Here is a 13,137-nt window from a genome sequence, read left to right as displayed (position 1 = left end):
GCGGCAGTTTTTTCATCGATATTGGATTTTAGCCCCAACAGAAAGCTCAGTGGAGCATGGGGCGAGGTGGCGTTTTCCGAGACTTGTATTTCCCATTTGATTGGAAGCCAAACAAATGCGCCTAAAAGTGGCTAAACCGTGCGTGTTCCTGTCATAACAACGTTTAGTTCTACAGAGCGGGGGGAGGGGGGGATGGTGGAAGGTCCAGGCAGAAACAAACACACGGGAAGAGCGAGTGAGCGAGCGAAATCATGAGAGAGAGAAAGAGAGAGAGAGAGGGAGGGAGACAGACTGACATACAGACAGGCAGCCAGGCAGACAACAGACAGACAGACAGACAGACAGATAGACAGACAGACAGACAGACAGAGAGACAGGCAGGCAGACAGACAGACAGACAAGCAGACAGACAGACAGGCAGGCAGACAGACAGACAGACAGACAGACAGACAGACAGACAGACAGACAGACAGATAGACAGACAGACAGACAGACAGGCAGACAGAGAGACAGGCAGACAGACAGACAGACAGACAGGCAGACACACAGAGAGACAGGCAGACAGGCAGACAGACAGACAGACAGACAGACAGACAGGCAGACAGACAGACAGACAGATAGAAACAGACAGAGAGTGCGTCACATTATTGTTTGAGAGTTCGGATCAGTTCCACACCACCCAACACGTCACCGAGAATCTGAATAAGAAAGTGACAGTCTGACACCTGTCTAACTAGTGATGTATCCATCCACAATAATCGATTGTACACCTTTTTACATTTAGTCAAGTTTTGACTAAATGTTTTAACATAGAGGGGGAATCGAGACGAGGGCCGTGGTGTATGTGTGTGTCTGTGCGTGTGTGTGTGTGTGTAGAGCGATTCAGACCAAACTACTGGACCGATATGTATGAAATTTGACATGAGAGTTCCTGGGAATGATATCCTCGGACTTTTTTTTTCTTTTTTTCGATAAATACTTTTGATGACGTCATATCCGGCTTTTTGTAAAAGTTGAGGCGGCACTGTCACACTCTCATTTTTCAATCAAATTGATTGAAATTGTTGTAAAGCAATCTTAGACGAAGGCCGGACTTCGGTATTGCATTTCACCTTGGTGGCTTAAAAATTAATTAATGACTTTGGTCATTAAAAATCTGAAAATTGTAATAAATTTGTTTGTGTGTATATAAAACGATCCAAATTTACGTTCATCTTATTTTACATCATTTCCTGATTCCAAAAACATATAAATATGTTATATTTGGATTAAAGACAAGCTCTGAAAATTAAAAATATAAAAATTATGATCAAAATTAAATTTCCGAAATCGATTTAAAAACAATTTCATCTTATTCCTTGTCGGTTCCTGATTCCAAAAAACATATAGATATGATATGTTTGGATTAAAAACACGCTCAGAAAGTTAAAACGAAGAGTGGTACAGAAAAGCGTGCTATGCAGCACAGCGAAACCACTACCGCGCTGAACAGGCTCGTCAGTTTAACTCCGTTTTGCACAAGCGGCGGACTACGGTCATTGTGAAAAAATGCAGTGCGTTCAGTTTCATTCTGTGAGTTCCAAAGCTTAACTAAATGTAGTAATTTCGCCTTACGCGACTTGTTTTTTTATTGGCATGAGGATTTTCTTCGTGCGTTTAAAGTCACGTCTTGTTTCGAAAGACCTTTGATTCGGCGAAAAAGAAACGGGTGTCGAACTTAGGTTATCAAAATTGGGACTTGATAATTATGCACATTGTACGGAGTGAACGTGGTTGTTACTATGAACGCTTGTTTCGGCAAAGAAGATCTCTACTTTCTCCATGTTCAGAAAATGTTCTTGGAGGTTTAGGTGTCACGTGATGACTGGTGGCGCCAGAACTGCCTGACAACTCCCCAAGACCGGAAGGGGTTGCGGGAAGAGCCTCACACACGGAAGCCTCGAAGTGAAGATGGCGGAAGTTGTTTTGCTGCACCACTGAGTCACCAGGCACTCCCCCTGAGTTATCTTTCCTGACAATGGCTGGGGGCAGGCAGAACGACACTGCAGAGAAATAAATCACATTGGTTGCACCCACACTGTCTTCGGAGATGGAAGGGGTGCATTGCCGCTGTCTTTTCCATTTATCTGCTTCATGTTTCGTCTTCTAATCTTATGTTTTTCGTTGTTCATTTCCATTGGAGGAGGTAGGGGGTACTGGAAGGTACTTGGGTGTGACGGTGAGGAGAGTCGTTAGGTTGTAGTCAGTGACGGACAGTAGCCGTGTCAAACAACACGGTGTGACGGTGAGGAGAGTCGTTAGGTTGAAGTCAGTGACGGACAGAAGCCGTGTCACACAACAAGGTGTGACGGTGAGGAGAGTCGTTAGGTTGAAGTCAGTGACGGACAGAAGCCGTGTCAAACAACACGGTGTGACGGTGAGGAGAGTCGTTAGGTTGTAGTCAGTGACGGACAGAAGCCGTGTCAAACAACAAGGTGTGACGGTGAGGAGAGTCGTTAGGTTGTAGTCAGTGACGGACAGAAGCCGTGTCAAACAACAAGGTGTGACGGTGAGGAGAGTCGTTAGGTTGAAGTCAGTGACGGACAGAAGCCGTGTCAAACAACAAGGTGTGACGGTGAGGAGAGTCGTTAGGTTGAAGTCAGTGACGGACAGTGGCCGTGTCAAACAACACGGTGTGACGGTGAGGAGAGTCGTTAGGTTGAAGTCATTGACGGACAGAAGCCGTGTCAAACAACACGGTGTGACGGTGAGGAGAGTCGTTAGGTTGAAGTCAGTGACGGACAAAAGCTGTGTCAAACAACAAGGTGTGTGACGGTGAGGAGAGTCGTTAGGTTGTAGTCAGAGACGGACAGAAGCCGTGTCAAACAACAAGGGGTGACGGGGAGGAGAGTCGTTAGGTTGTAGTCAGTGACGGACAGAAGCCGTGTCAAACAACACGGTGTGACGGTGAGGAGAGTCGTTAGGTTGAAGTCAGTGACGGACAGAAGCTGTGTCAAACAACAAGGTGTGTGACGGTGAGGAGAGTCGTTAGGTTGTAGTCAGTGACGGACAGAAGCCGTGTCAAACAACAAGGTGTGACGGTGAGGAGAGTCGTTAGGTTAAAGTCAGTGACGGACAGAAGCCGTGTCAAATAACAAGGTGTGACGGTGAGGCGAGTCGTTAGGTTGAAGTCTGTGACGGACAGAAGCCGTGTCAAACAACAAGGTGTGACGGTGAGGAGAGTCGTTAGGTTGAAGTCAGTGACGGACAGAAGCCGTGTCAAACAACAAGGTGTGACGGTGAGGCGAGTCGTTAGGTTGAAGTCATTGACGGACAGAAGCCGTGTCAAACAACAAGGTGTGACGGTGAGGAGAGTCGTTAGGTTGTAGTCACTGACGGACAGTGGCCGTGTCAAACAACACGGTGTGTGACGGTGAGGAGAGTCGTTAGGTTGAAGTCAGTGACGGACAGTAGCCGTGTCACACAACAAGGTGTGACGGTGAGGAGAGTCGTTAGGTTGTAGTCAGTGACGGACAGAAGCCGTGTCAAACAACAAGCTGTGACGGTGAGGAGAGTCGTTAGGTTGAAGTCAGTGACGGACAGAAGCCGTGTCAAACAACAAGGTGTGACGGTGAGGAGAGTCGTTAGGTTGTAGTCAGTGACGGACAGAAGCCGTGTCAAACAACAAGGTGTGACGGTGAGGAGGGTCGTTAGGTTGTAGTCAGTGACGGACAGAAGCCGTGTCAAACAACAAGGTGTGACGGTGAGGAGAGTCGTTAGGTTGTAGTCAGTGACGGACAGAAGCCGTGTCAAACAACAAGCTGTGACGGTGAGGAGAGTCGTTAGGTTGAAGTCAGTGACGGACAGAAGCCGTGTCAAACAACAAGGTGTGTGACGGTGAGGAGAGTCGTTAGGTTGAAGTCAGTGACGGACAGTAGCCGTGTCAAACAACAAGGTGTGTGACGGTGAGGAGAGTCGTTAGGTTGAAGTCAGTGACGGACAGAAGCCGTGTCAAACAACACGGTGTGTGACGGTGAGGAGAGTCGTTAGGTTGAAGTCAGTGACGGACAGAAGCCGTGTCAAACAACACGGTGTGTGACGGTGAGGAGAGTCGTTAGGTTGAAGTCAGTGACGGACAGAAGCCGTGTCAAACAACAAGGTGTGACGGTGAGGAGAGTCGTTAGGTTGAAGTCAGTGACGGACAGAAGCCGTGTCAAACAACAAGGTGTGACGGTGAGGCGAGTCGTTAGGTTGAAGTCAGTGACGGACAGAAGCCGTGTCAAACAACAAGGTGTGTGTCTCACTTGATGACGTCAAAGATCTCTCCGTGTAAAGTAACATGTAAGCCACACACACCTGTCTGGGATTTACACAAAAGAAAGGCGTCGTGCGCTTTACACACCCCAACCATCAGTCTGGAGTCGTCATAGTGATTTGGTAAGAAGAACGTGTTGTGAGTCTGAAACAATATCATATTGTTAAAACTGAGGGTACTGTATCTCATTTTAAATCAAATATCGTCGACTCCATTCAACTCTGAACGTCAGAAAATGTTTAAGAAACAACTGATCGGTTAATTTTACTCTAGGTGTTGTGTCGAAACCTTGCACTAACTCCGCTGAAACGATCTTACCAACGAATTCTGTCCAGATTATGTCCACAATTCTTCCTCCCTTTTCCTCCCTTTTCTCCGTCCGTCGTAGCGAAGATAACACGAGCAAAGGGGGATGCCGGGAACGAAACCAATCACACACGTTTCATGGCCCGAGCGTGATGCATGCAGAGTTTGATTTTGTTTTTATGTTTCCTCACTTCGCCCAGCAGTTCTTGATGTAGGCACGTCACAAACCCGATTCCCCGTGACAACGTCACAAACCTAATTCCCCTTGACAACGTCACGAACCTAATTCCCCTTGACAACGTCACAAACCTAATTCCCCTTGACAACGTCACAAACCTAATTCCCCTTGACAACGTCACAAACCTAATTCCCCGTCACAACTGAACGTCACAAACCTAATTCCCCGTCACAACGTCACAAACCTAATTCCCTGTCACAACGTCACAAAAACAATTTTACATCTACCCACCCACCCCCCCCCCCCACACACACACACACACACAAACACACTTCCTCTTCACCCCCCCCCCCCCCCCAATGCACTATCAGTACAGCCACAGAAAGTAGCGCAGGGGGGGGGGGGGGGTGGGGGAGAAGGTTCATTCAAGTACCAAAACCTGTTGTTTTGTGAAAAATGCACAAAACGTGCATGCACGATTACAAATCAATTGCGCTGCCGCCGGCTGTATGAGCAGTGTAAGCCTACCTGCCGCCATTTGCCGACATCGAGACGTAATGTGATGACGCTTTGGGGTCTGCACATCAAACAGCTCATCCTTTCGCCCGTCGCGTTGCATTACCAGCCAGGGCGTCACTTCCCTGTGTGGATTGTTCATCGCTTTGTTTCCCCACTTTTCTGGCAACAAAGCATAACAGAGAGAGAAGGGGGGGGGGGGAGGGGGTTGATGGGTGAAAGGGGAAATGTTTTTCAGCGGTCTAACGAACAAAGCCCAAAGGTCAATGCAGCGAAGGAAACACTAAATTGAATATAATCGCCGTCGTGCCGATAGAACAAGAACACGCGCTGTCAGTGCCGCAGTCTATTGTCTGTGCTTTGTTGTTGTCAGCAATTCATAGCGCCCAACTTCACAAGACTATTGTCTGTGCTTTATTATTGTCAGCAATTCATAGCGCCCAACTTCACAAGACTATTGTCTGTGCTTTGTTGTTAACAGCAATTCATAGCGCACAACTTCACAAGACTGTTATTTGTGCTTTATTGTTAACAGCAATTCATAGCGCACAACTTCACAAGACTATTGTCTGTGCTTTGTTGTTGTCAGCAATTCATAGCGCCCAACTTCACAAGACTATTGTCTGTGCTTTATTATTGTCAGCAATTCATAGCGCCCAACTTCACAAGACTATTGTCTGTGCTTTGTTGTTGTCAGCAATTCATAGCGCCCAACTTTAGAAGACTATTGTCTGTGCTTTGTTGTTGTCAGCAATTCATAGCGCCAAACTTTAGAAGACCTCAATGAACGGCCGTCAGACGCAGTTAGATCAAACCTTGTTCACTCCATACACGCGTGGATAAAACATCGCAAGGTGGAATTTTCCGGGATGAAGAAAAACTCCAAGTGAAGGAAAAAGCCAATAGGCGCTGTGGAGAAAGTAGAACGGCTGGGATAAACGCCCGGCACCTGATTAAAACGGGACATGTGCCAATGAACGCGACGCGTGCCAATTCCCATAAGTGCCTGTCTGCACTATTACAACGTCCCGCGTGAGTGCACTAAGAGTGTGACGTCACGCAGCATGACGTCCCCCCCGCTATATGGACACGGGGCGGGAGGGTGAGTCATGTTCAGTGGGGTGTGACGGGGTGTGACGAGGTACATCTGGCACCTGCCTGATGTCAGCACAAACACAAAGACTTCCCGGTTCTTTGTGGTCATATGTTCCAGACTGTGCTTTTAGTCACATCGGTCATAATGAATATGTTCCAGACCGTGCTATTGGTCACATTGGTCATAATGAATATGTTCCAGGCTGTGCTATTAGTCACATTGGTCATAATGAATATGTTCCAGGCTGTGCTATTAGTCACATTGGTCATAATGAATATGTTCCAGACTGTGCTATTAGTCACATTGGTCATGATAAATATCGGATGGAGTGTCGATTGGACTGTTGTTCTCGCTAAAAGGTGATTGAATATCTTTCTCTCTGTCTGTCTGTCTGCCTGCCTTCTTTTTTCTTCCATTTTTGCAAGTGATTCTCCTAATGATCTGTATCGGTATATACGTTATTTTGAATGGCTTTTTGACGGCAAAAAGCTCTTGTATACTTATGCCACTACCGTCGTGTATGTCAGACTTATCTTATCGTATCTTATTCTATCTGATCATATCTAATTTTATCTTATCTTATCTTATCTTATTTTTTATCCTACATACGTGAGAGAGACACCCGTGAGATAATAATCGTTCAAATCACACGTGTGTATAATTTTATCATGTAAATGAGGTCATGTCAAGCAAGTCTGGCAGGGACCTGTTTTTCCACTGCTTATGATGCCAAAGTCACCGAGACAAACGTCATTATAGAAACAAAAATTGCGCTCGCTAATTACCTTCGATGAATCTTTAGAACTAACACGTCACGCCACACTTTCAGAGTGACGTTTCTTTACTTTGACGTAATAGATTGCACGAGGCTTTAGAAGAGATCGAGGTTCCAAAACAAGCGTCTTCAATTTAGCTGCCTCGACTGCAGGACATTTTCAGTAAAATACACGTAAGTACAGTATGTAGGATAAACACTGAGAATACTATACATGGCTTGCTGTGTCGTACCAGATTTACACTCGTTGCTTTTTCAAATAGTGAACAGCTCGCTTTCGCTCGCAGTTCAATATTTTAAAAAACAACTCGTGTAAATCTGGTACGACACAGCAAGCCATCTATCTATCTTATCTTGTATCTGTGTTACTTCCAAGTTGTCCACTGCACCGGCACATCCACAAGTATCACGCCTCACCGTCAGTCTCTGTTGGACACGTTGAGCCCCAATGTGTCCTGCTGTGTCCATTCTCCTTCCAGTCACGCGTGTCCATCCTTCTGTCTCTTTGGCTTTGGACACGAACAGTAAACACAGTGACCAACGAAGAGTAAAGATGGACAGCTGACCCGTCACCCCAACGTTGTGTGCTGCACCTGTTTCATGTCGACACGTGCACACAGGTGAAACCACACTGTGACTGTTGGCCGAGATGGTAGTCTTCTTTACACACACAAACACACTCACACACACACACATACGCGCACACACGCACACACACACACACACTAACACACACTAACTGGCACACACACACACAAACACACAAACACACACACACACACACACACACACACACACGCACACATATATACACACACATGTTCATCTAGTGTGCCAAGCCTTGAAGAGGATTCAAGCGGTTTTGACAAAGTTCGCTCCTCCAATCGGCTTAAAGTGGAGGGAACAAGACTCGGCCACGGGAGGTCGTGGGGTTCCAGACAGATTGAGGCTGGGAAGGGGGGGGGGGGGGGTCTGATTTTGCCCGAGGCATCAAACTTTAGACAGAATGAAAGGGAGGATAGGGGTGTGGGGGGAGGATGGGGCTGTGGGTAGAGCTGACAGGGGTGGGCCACGTACACACTAGATGAAAACATGATAGTCCATCTCACGCCTGGCAAAACAAAGCTTGCTACACTTGAAAGAGTAAGAGAGACTGACTATTAGGGTTTAACGTCCTCTTAGACCAACTGGTCTATATTGGGACAGGTATTGGTAATACGCTGAAGATATGGTGTGATACTTTGATTCGAACAAGCCCTCTGTGGCTGTCTTCTTCGACACACCAGCATTGGGTTTGTCTCGTCAAAGTATCGAAATACGATCATGATAATCAGAGACGAGAGATGATGCATGCGTGTCTTCGTGTTTTCCTAGCCCTGAGACTTTCGCTGTGAACGTGGGATCTTTTTCGTGCGCATGTGTGCACACGGGGGTGTTCGGACACCGAAGAGAGTCTGCACAAAGTTGACTCCGAGAAATAAATCTCTCGCCGAACGTGGGGATCGAACCCACGCTGATAGCGACCAACTGGCTACAAAGCCAGCGCGCTACCAACTGAGCTACGTCCCCGCCCCAGTAAGAGAGAGCCAAAGAGAGAGAGAGTGAGAGAAAGAGAGAGCTAGAGACAGAGAGACAAAGAGAGACAGACAGAGAGAAAGAGAGAGAGAGAGAATCAGAGAGAGAGACAGAGAGAGAGAGAAAGAGAGAGAGAGACAGAGAGAGAGACAGAGAGAAAATGAGAGAGAGAATCAGAGAGAGACAGAGACAGAGACAGAGAGAGAGAATAAGAGAGAGACAGAGAGAAAGAGAAAGAGAGAGAGAATCAGAGAGAGACAGAGAGAGAAAGAGAGACAGAGAGAAAGAGAGAGAGAGATAGAGAATCAGAGAGAGACAGAGACAGAGACAGAGAGAGAAAGACAGAGACAGAGAGAAATAGAGAGACAGAGACAGAGAAACAGAGACAGAGAGAAAGAGACAGAGACAGAGAGAAAGAGAGAGCTACGTATAAACGCTAAACAGCGTATTGCGCCACGATAAGACTTACGATGTTATTACCGTACAACGTACAGTACACCGGAATGTTGCTTGGCTTGAGTACATTCAATACATAATACATTCAATCACAATAACCAAACAGAGTGCTCATCGAAATGCGTACACAAACTCATTCACACCCACACGCACGCACGCACGCACCTACACACCCACACACACACATAAACACACACACACACACTGTAAACATATCTAAACATGTCGAAACACACACACACACACACACACACACACACACACACACGCACGTGAGTGCGTGCGTGCGTGCCACACGCACGCACGCACGCACGCACGCACACGCCAGTAATCACAAGTAAAGCATCGTGTCCACAGTTTCGCATTTTCTGCCCAGACTGTGCTCCTTGTGACAAGAAGAGATGGACGTTTAGTTGCGTAATTGGTGCGACCTGCCAATCATTCCGACCCCCCCCCCCCCCCCCCCCCCCCTACTGTCTCGTCACAAAGGCTGTTCATAAACACTCACAATAATAAAACAGTGGTATGCGATAATAAAAATTATTAAAAAAATTAAAAATAAAAGCTGTCCTGTCATTTGCTCACAAAAAAAGCAACAATGAAAAACTAGTGCTGCGCTTCGTTGGTGCTGAGGAGAATTCTTTGTGTCGGAAACACTATCAAGCACGTGATGTTAATTTGAATCAACGAAACTGGTTTGTCCCCAGGGTCCGTCATTACAACCTGCGCACATATCCGATAATAAGGTTTATTCCCCCCTCTGCTTCTTTACCTCTGTAAACTTGTAGAGCTAGTTATTTTTCGATAATGACCCAGCAACCAAACAAATAACGAGCCAGCAACAGCCTGAATCCTCGATAGTGCAATGGGTTGAGAAGCTGTTCTGTTTTGGTACTACTTTTGCGACTGAAAAGTTCCGAACGCTCTATACGTACGAAATGTACATCTCTGGAGCAAACAATACAAACATACCGCATTTAAATTAACAACTACAGGCCTGAACACATGAATCTCCATATAAAATCCATGAGTTAGGTTGTTTTCTGAATCTAGATCTGCCGTGCATTCACGGTTCATCACAAGCAAATTCCCAAGGCAAGTAACTCATACTCTTGCCGACAAGAGTAGTTCCCCTTCTTTTAACGCAGTTTCTTCGACAACACTGACTGCAATCCGACGGTCAGTTTTCAACAATATTTCATTTTATAAACAGATCACACGCAACCAAATGCACACATCTCATCAATTTAAACAACATAAAGCGGTTTCATACACTATTTTCCCCAGAAAACTGAACTTCATGCAGTAATTAACGTTGGAACACGGGTGCAAAAGTTCGTCTGCTAGTCCCATTTGACGAAAGAACATTATCCTGAACGATACTAAAACATAAACAGAACACACAATATCTGCCTTTACCGCCACAGCAGAATAACAGCATATCTGTGTACTTGATTTTAGTCTAAAACAGGGAAACTGACAAGAAGTGTTAACAGAATGGAATGATTTGCACGGAACTATACAACCGCGCATTAATCGATCGCCTGCGCAGGTTGACTGGTTGAGTGATTCGGATTCGATCAAACTTTCGCACAAAAACTCCTGTTTTCTTTGAATAACTGAAGAAAGGAGGAATAAAGAGGTTACACACCTCGTCTCAGTGATTATTAAAAATAATGGTCTCAGTTCGCGGTCATGAAAAAGCTCGCTGAAGCTCGCATTTTTCATGATCCGCCAACTTCGACCATTATTTTTAATAATCACTGAGACTCGGCATGTAACCTCTACATCTGTTTCCACACTGGATTAGGCCTGCCGTGAGGATAGGAGATTTATTTTGCTGACGCTGCGATCGATCGCGTGTGAGGTCACCATTAGCAGACAATACGTCATCACAGCTCGTGACTCATCGCAAAGAAAAATGACGTCACTTTCATTGTTCACCTGCCATAAGTCGTGGATCGAGCGGTACCGCGGCAATTAGGGCCATGATTAATTAATTGTTTCTTGTCGCCAATAAAGAGGTAACAGACACAGTGAGTCAGTCTGGGTGTAACGGGAACTTCAAGGTCTGCAGGTGACAGTCCTTTGTCTGTGTGCAGTGATTTGTGGAGAGATCATTGTCGGATTCTCCTGTATTGAACTCTCTGTCTATGTCTCTGTCTCTGTCTCTGTCTCTCTCTCTCTCTATCTCTGTCTCTCTCTCTCTTTCTCTTTGTCTCTGTCTCTGTCTCTCTCTCTTTCTCCTTGTCTCTCTCTGTCTCTCTCTCTCTCTCTGTCTCTCTCTCTCTGTCTCTCTCTCTCTGTTTCTCTTTCTCTGTCTCTCTCTGTCTCTCTCTCTCTCCCTCTCTCTCTCTTTCTCTCTCTTTCTGTCTTTCTGTCTTTCTGTCTGTCTGTCTCTCTCTCTCTCTCTCTCGTTCTCTGTTTCTGTCTGTCTGTGTCTCGCTCTCTTTCTGTCTTTCTGTCTCTCTCTGTCTCTCTCTGTCTCTCTCTCCGGGGTCTTACTCTTTCTTTGTATCTCTCTCTCTCCCTCTCTCTCTCTCTCATTCTGTCTTTGTCTCTGTCTCTCACTGTCTGTGTCTCTCTCTCTCACTCTCTCTCTCTCTCTTTCTCTCTCTCTCTCTCTCTCTCTTCGGTGTCACACTCTGTCTTTGCATCTGTCTGTCTATCTGGCTGTCTGTCTGCCTGTCTGTCTGTCTGTCTTACTCTCTCTCTCTCTCTCTCTCTCTCTCTCCCTCTCTCTCTCTCTCTCTCACTCTGTCTTTGTCTCTGTCTGTCTCTCTCTCGCTCTCTCTCTCTGTCTTTGTCTATTGCTGTCTTTGTCTCTGTCTCTGTCTCTGTCTCTCTCTCTTTTATGTTCCCCCCCCCAAGTCGTGTCTTATCTCCAAATTGTGGACGAGCACACTTAAATGATAATGAAGTTGATATGTTATACTCTTTGTTGCAGATCGTTTTGCCCTCGTCGCAGCCTTCGCTTCGGACCCAAGCTATTTGTGTGTTCCCCACTTAGTCTTTCATGTCTTTAACATCACGCTCTACGAGCTTGTCGGCTGAACGTGTAATGGCTAAAATAGACATCACAAGCTTGTTGCCGGAAGCAATTAATTACCCGCTGCAGCTTTTATAAAAAAAAAAATTAAAAAATGTCAATACAACAAGAGCAACTGTGAGGAAGATAAACGCGAAGAAGACAATAAAAAAGGCGTCACATTTACGTGCAGCTTTATTTGCACCGAGTCATCTACGGGACCGTGAACAGAGACCGCGGCAGTCTCTGTGAGCCTGTAGCCTCGCACCGAGCGAGCGGCAGAGAGAAAGGGGACACGGTGTGTGATCAAAGCCCAACACCGCTAATTGCCACGGTGCCACCAGACTGAGGAACCGCCCGTTTGCAGAGCGAGGGACAATCCAAACAGCGGAGCCGCCGAGCAGCGCCGGGCAATGGCGTGTGACAGGGACGGAGCATGTGAGGGGCGGATGACAGAGTGACAAGAGCCTAAAGGGCCGGAACTTGAGCAGTCACATTGATTGGAGTCGCTCACAGAGATACATGGAGTCGCTTCACACGCACGGTCTGGTGCTAGCATCGCGTGTGCTTACGCTAAGACGCTTACAAGCACATTATAGAGAGAGGAACAGGTACAGAGAGAGAGAGAGAGATCAAATCAAATCAAATCTAATCAAATCAAATCAAATTTTATTTTACGAGGGTTGTGGCATAAGCAACACAAACGAGAGAGGGACTACTCTAATATTATATACATATATATACACACGTAATACATTTACAAAAGATAAACATAAAAGTAAAAATATCAAATAAAAGGCAGACAAACAATTCACAGGACTAGAGAGAGAGAGAGAGAGAGAGAGAGAGAGAGAGACACACACACACACAGACACAGAGAGACAGAGACAGAGAGAGAGACACACAGAGAGAG

General features: G+C 46.2%; 1 protein-coding gene across 1 annotated transcript in view; it reads right to left on the bottom strand.

The window, feature by feature from the left end:
- Window positions 1-2,151: 2,151 nt before the first annotated feature.
- Window positions 2,152-13,137, bottom strand: part of LOC138961144 (uncharacterized) — a 19,865-nt gene continuing 8,879 nt past the window's right edge. The window contains exon 3 of the mRNA XM_070332741.1: window positions 2,152-2,787. Within this exon, the coding sequence (XP_070188842.1) occupies window positions 2,152-2,787 (636 nt within the window). The remainder of the gene's footprint in view (window positions 2,788-13,137) is intronic.

Source organism: Littorina saxatilis, linkage group LG3, assembly GCF_037325665.1.
Source record: "Littorina saxatilis isolate snail1 linkage group LG3, US_GU_Lsax_2.0, whole genome shotgun sequence".
Classification (NCBI taxonomy): Eukaryota; Metazoa; Mollusca; class Gastropoda; order Littorinimorpha; family Littorinidae; genus Littorina; species Littorina saxatilis.
This window is presented reverse-complemented; position numbering and strand designations above follow the sequence as displayed.